The 4,490-nt window shown below is 39.0% G+C and overlaps 1 protein-coding gene and 1 long non-coding RNA gene across 2 annotated transcripts; one reads left to right on the top strand and one right to left on the bottom strand.

Annotated features, from left to right (window-relative positions):
• Window positions 1-854: 854 nt before the first annotated feature.
• Window positions 855-1,776, top strand: LOC108620292 (uncharacterized). Its single transcript, XR_001916337.2, has 2 exons — window positions 855-1,334; window positions 1,397-1,776. It is a non-coding gene; the product is annotated as an uncharacterized LOC108620292 (long non-coding RNA).
• A 781-nt stretch (window positions 1,777-2,557) lies between these two features.
• LOC108620294 (uncharacterized) lies at window positions 2,558-4,072 on the bottom strand. The gene has a single exon (XM_018017198.2). The coding sequence runs from the start codon at window positions 3,557-3,559 to the stop codon at window positions 2,693-2,695; it is 867 nt and encodes a 288-aa protein (XP_017872687.1). The 5' UTR covers window positions 3,560-4,072; the 3' UTR covers window positions 2,558-2,692.
• Between the last annotated feature and the right edge of the window lie 418 nt (window positions 4,073-4,490).

The following is a 4,490-nucleotide window of genomic DNA, read 5'->3' as shown; positions in this document are numbered from 1 at the left end:
CGAGGGGCTAACCCTCAGGGGTAAGCGGCAAGCGACACTGCAAATATTTCACAAGTGCAGTCAAGTGAATTTCTATTTGATATTATGCTCCAGCCATGGACTATACAGATTTGTGGTTCTGTGGGCGCTGATTTCCACAAAAGCTTAACAGAGCACAAATGCTAATGGCTAGCCTGGGGACCCATAAGAACAAAGCGAATGCAAAGTCTGGCCAACTGGGGAGGATGGAGGATGGGCAGCACTCGATGGGAATTGAAAGTGAATGTGAAAAATGTATGATGTAAAAGAAATGCTTAAATCTCAGACGTTTACAGATTACACGGTTAAAGAATATATACTAGTACTTATTTCCGAGAGTAAATTAAATGTAGAGCCGAAGAAGAAAAAGTCTGTGAAGACTTATTTGTAGAAGGCAGCAAGTGAAGCGATTGAGCCGAAAGGGCTTTAGCAACTGCTTGGCCTACTTTTAAGGACGTAGTTCATTAGGGAGTTAAAACTACTCGAGCATTCTCTTAATACAGCAGCAGGTGTCAAGCGAAAGCCCTTAAGGGCTCAACGTAAAGTCAAGAAGGCACTACAGCTGATCTGTTTCTATTAAGCTGTGTGTGTATGAGTATGTTTCTGGAGGCTATTTTGAAGCCATGGGCAGGCAAAGAATCAGCAACTCTCCCACATAACTTAAGTGAATTAAGAGTGTTTCTAGCGTTATTTCAATTAATAGCTCTTCAATTCACTCTGGTCTATATTAAGCAGCATGATCTGAGGTAAAAAATATACGACACTCGAAATACAGATGAGAGCTATTGCCTGTGAGTGGCTCAAAAGCGAGAATGCCAGAGGCAAGACTGTAGCCGATATCTTATTGAGCTAAAGATTTTAAATCTTTTCCCACACGCTGTGTACAGCTAACGTATAAACATTGAAAAACTCTCCTAAAAGTACTCAAATATATATACAAAATTCTGTATCTGTCTCTAAGCATATGAACACATATTTAAGCATCCCTAGTTTTTGCAATTCCCTGTACTAACTAAAGCAGGGAGTAAACCTGGCCATTTCATCAATCGCTTTGTAGTTCTATAAAAGTGAAACCTAAGCCATACTGAGTAGGCAAGCAAACAAACAATTTTCTAGAAAAAAAGACTGTTAGTTTTTCAAAATTTATTGCCACAGCAGGCTTTGAGATTCAATTTTTGAGCGACAAGCCCCTTGTTCACAGCCAAAACTCTAAATTCTCATAATCGTCTCGGCTATTGAAGAATAAACATCTTTGAGCATAAAAAAAAAACCTTCACAAACTTTTTTTGATAACCTACTTCCGTAAACAGGCTATAGTGAGTATAAAAAAAAAAAAAAAATGAAAAGAAAAAGTAAATTTGGTTTTCCTTTTACTTAGCACGAAAATGTGTAATCCTTGCTTGCGTTCAATGCCTGGCACCTGTTGCGGCCCAACAGGTGGGCTGGGCCCATGCGGCTTCTGCGGGCCCTACAACGGACAGTGGTTTAGGGCAGTCAACCACTGTTGCGGTCCGATAGGACCATATGGTTGTTGCTCCTGCTATGGACCCTTTGGTGGCCACTGCTAGCCTGGTTAGAAGGAAAGTAGGTTTCAAAAACTGGTCGAGGCAGAGGACGCATATCACAATAATTCCACGCTGACTGACACTGCTTTCACTTGTGACCCGTAACTCTCAAACCAGTAACGGATTATCTATTACAAAATGCAAAATGTTTGTCCAAATAAATTTTACGTCAGTTTTAAATGGAGAAAAACAAGTATAAAGCTGTTATTTCTCAAGCATTGGTCGGGTTATATAATTTTACCATCTACTTTCTACGGAAAGAAATTCGTACTCAATACTTCTCAATAATTTGAATTTCTTTGACTCTAAAAAAAAAAAAAATAAAAAAAAAAAAAAAAAAAAAATGTCGGGACAGTAGTGACAGTAGAACTGTATCTTTCTTAATACAGCTGAAAATTAATAATTATATATATTAATAAGAGACTTGAAATTTTTCATATTTATTCATCTAATTTTTTTATAAATATTTATTACATATATTAATAAAATATTTTTGTACTAGAATAAATCGAATTTAAATCCTAAAAAATATATAAATTAAACTATTTTATATTTGTCTGCATATTAATATACTTTCATAATTATTTTTATTTCAAATTACATTATTTAAATTTACATCAATATTTTCAATATTTTCCATGCCTATACCAAACGACTTTGCAATCAATAACATTTCGGCCAAGCGACTTAAGCATTCGAATACTTTAATCTGCGGCACATAAATTGATTATGCCTTATTTATTCATGGTCATATGAGGCCGTAAAAGATAATCTAATGATATGATAAATGCCCGAAATGAACATATTTTGTTGGCAAAGTTTGGCGCGTGTTGCGTAAAACAGTCCGCGGGGTGCATTTAGCGCTCAAACGATTTGGCTGTAAATATTTGGCTTGTTTACAGCTAATGATACGCCAGGGACTCGAGCAAGGCAGAGATAGACACAGAGAGCGAGAGAGTGAGTGAGAGTGAGAGTGGGAGTGAAGAAAGCTAGCTTGTCTTAATCTTTTTTTTTTTTTCTTTTTAATCGGGACTCAAGCTTTAATCGTTGCAAATTTAAATTTGTTAACTAGAAAAAAAAACGGAGAAACATAATGATGAATGCGAAAACTACTTGGCGCGCTTGGAGCTGCGTGATTGACAGAGTGATGGAAAGAAATCGACATTGTTTATGTCGGGCGCCTGGCCCTTGGCCAGCTTCATGGACACAGAATTCGCCTGCTTGCGTGGACGAACACTGAACTCGCTTTGGCTCTGGCGCAGAGCCGGCGGCACATAGACCTGCTTCTTGACCACATTATTTGGCTGAGTCTTGAGTGTTGTCTGTGATTGGGACTGCGACTCGGACGGCGACTGCAACTGGGACTGACTCTGGGACTGGGACTGCAACGGCGATTGGTTTTGTACTTGAGACTGTGACTGCGACTTCAATTGGGATCGAGGCAGCAGCGGCGACTGCGACTGCGAGGCATTGAGTGCCGGCTCACGCTCCAGAGCCCCCTCCTTGGCTGGACTTGAGAAGCTGGTGAGCTCGGTGGGCTCCAGCTTCAGCCAGGGACACGCTGGCTTGCCCAGCTCGTCTTGGGCCGAGCCGACGCCCAGGCCATCGCCACCCGTATCCTGATAGGGACAGTTCTCGTCAGTCAGATTCGCATCCTCGTTGGCGGCCGCAGCCGTTGCGCTCAATATCAGCTTGGAGTTGCGTTTGAGATTGGGAAATGGCTGATCGTGCTCCTCGGTGAAATCACACCACTCATCCTCCTCATCGATGGTCTCGTCGGAGAAGCGTATGCCGAACTCAAGCTGATGCTGATTGTTGGTCCCCTCCACTTGCAGCTTCTCGGTGCTGTCCACCTCCTGGGGCGCCTTGGCGGTCTCTTCCAGTGTGCGATAGAGCTCGTCGGCGGCCAAGAGATTTGTTTTTGTTGTGGACTTCTTGCGGTCCTTCTTAGCAAAGAAATCGTCTAGACTGCACATGGTGCTCTTCTCTTATCAATTTTCGCGATGTTTTGAGTTGGTCTTTGTTTCGGAATTTTTGTTTTCTTTTTCTTTTTTGGAACTTGGCTTTTGAAAATCACGAATTTCGTTCTGTGCTTTTAGAAACCAAAAATTTTATGGAACTGTGCAAACTCGAGCTACATTCAACATTGAAGCAGTCCTTTTTTTTTTTTTTTAGTTTTGACAGCAACTGCTACGAGTCTCGCGTGGTGCAGCATTTACAGCGAATACATATATAAATATATTGACACAAATTTTATTGATTGAGAAAGCATGGAGTGCTTGAATTTGGAAAAACTCTCGCAAATGTTTATTGCCGTAGAACCATATTTCGACTGAAATGTACTACGAAATATTTGACTAGCATCGGATGAAATGATGAACAAATTTTTTGACTAGCTTGATTTTTTTTTTTTTTTGAAAAAAAAAAAGAAAGTTTAGGTTGCTTTTCACTTGGAGCTCGATTAGTTGAATGGCTGTTGTTATTTAGCGTAGCTAACTAGATCAGTTAGCTCATAGCTCAATAACTGAGTTGATTTATTTTGTATTGAAATTATATTAATTTAGTATGTGTACTAGTGTATATGCAATTTAGTGCATATACTGGGATTTAAGTAATTGATGCAATTATTTTAATTTATAATTATTTAGCATTAGAAAAATATGATAGGCCAACAAAATTGCACTAGGTGAATATCAGGAGTTTAAAGCAGTCCAGTCGCCTCATCATATTGCTCGAATTCTAGAATTAAAAATCTGAATTAAAAAGATTTCTTTCAAACTGTAATCTCTTTACTCACATCATCTAATTCCACTTTTTTCATTTTCTTCAACTTTAAAAAAAAAAAAAAAAAAACAAAAAAAAAAACTATCTGACCCAAATATGTTTTTGCTTGTGTTGTCAATTTAT

The sequence above is a fragment of the Drosophila arizonae genome, chromosome 3 (assembly GCF_054131065.1).
Source record: "Drosophila arizonae isolate 15081-1271.41 chromosome 3, UAZ_ARI_1.0, whole genome shotgun sequence".
Lineage (NCBI taxonomy): Eukaryota > Metazoa > Arthropoda > Insecta > Diptera > Drosophilidae > Drosophila > Drosophila arizonae.
Note: the sequence above shows the minus strand (reverse complement) of the source record. Positions and strands in the feature narration are given on the sequence as shown.

Coding starts and splice junctions, on each gene's coding strand:
- LOC108620294 (XM_018017198.2), bottom strand. CDS start 3,559: ATGTGCAGTCTAGACGATTTCTTTGCTAAGAAGGACCGCAAGAAGTCC.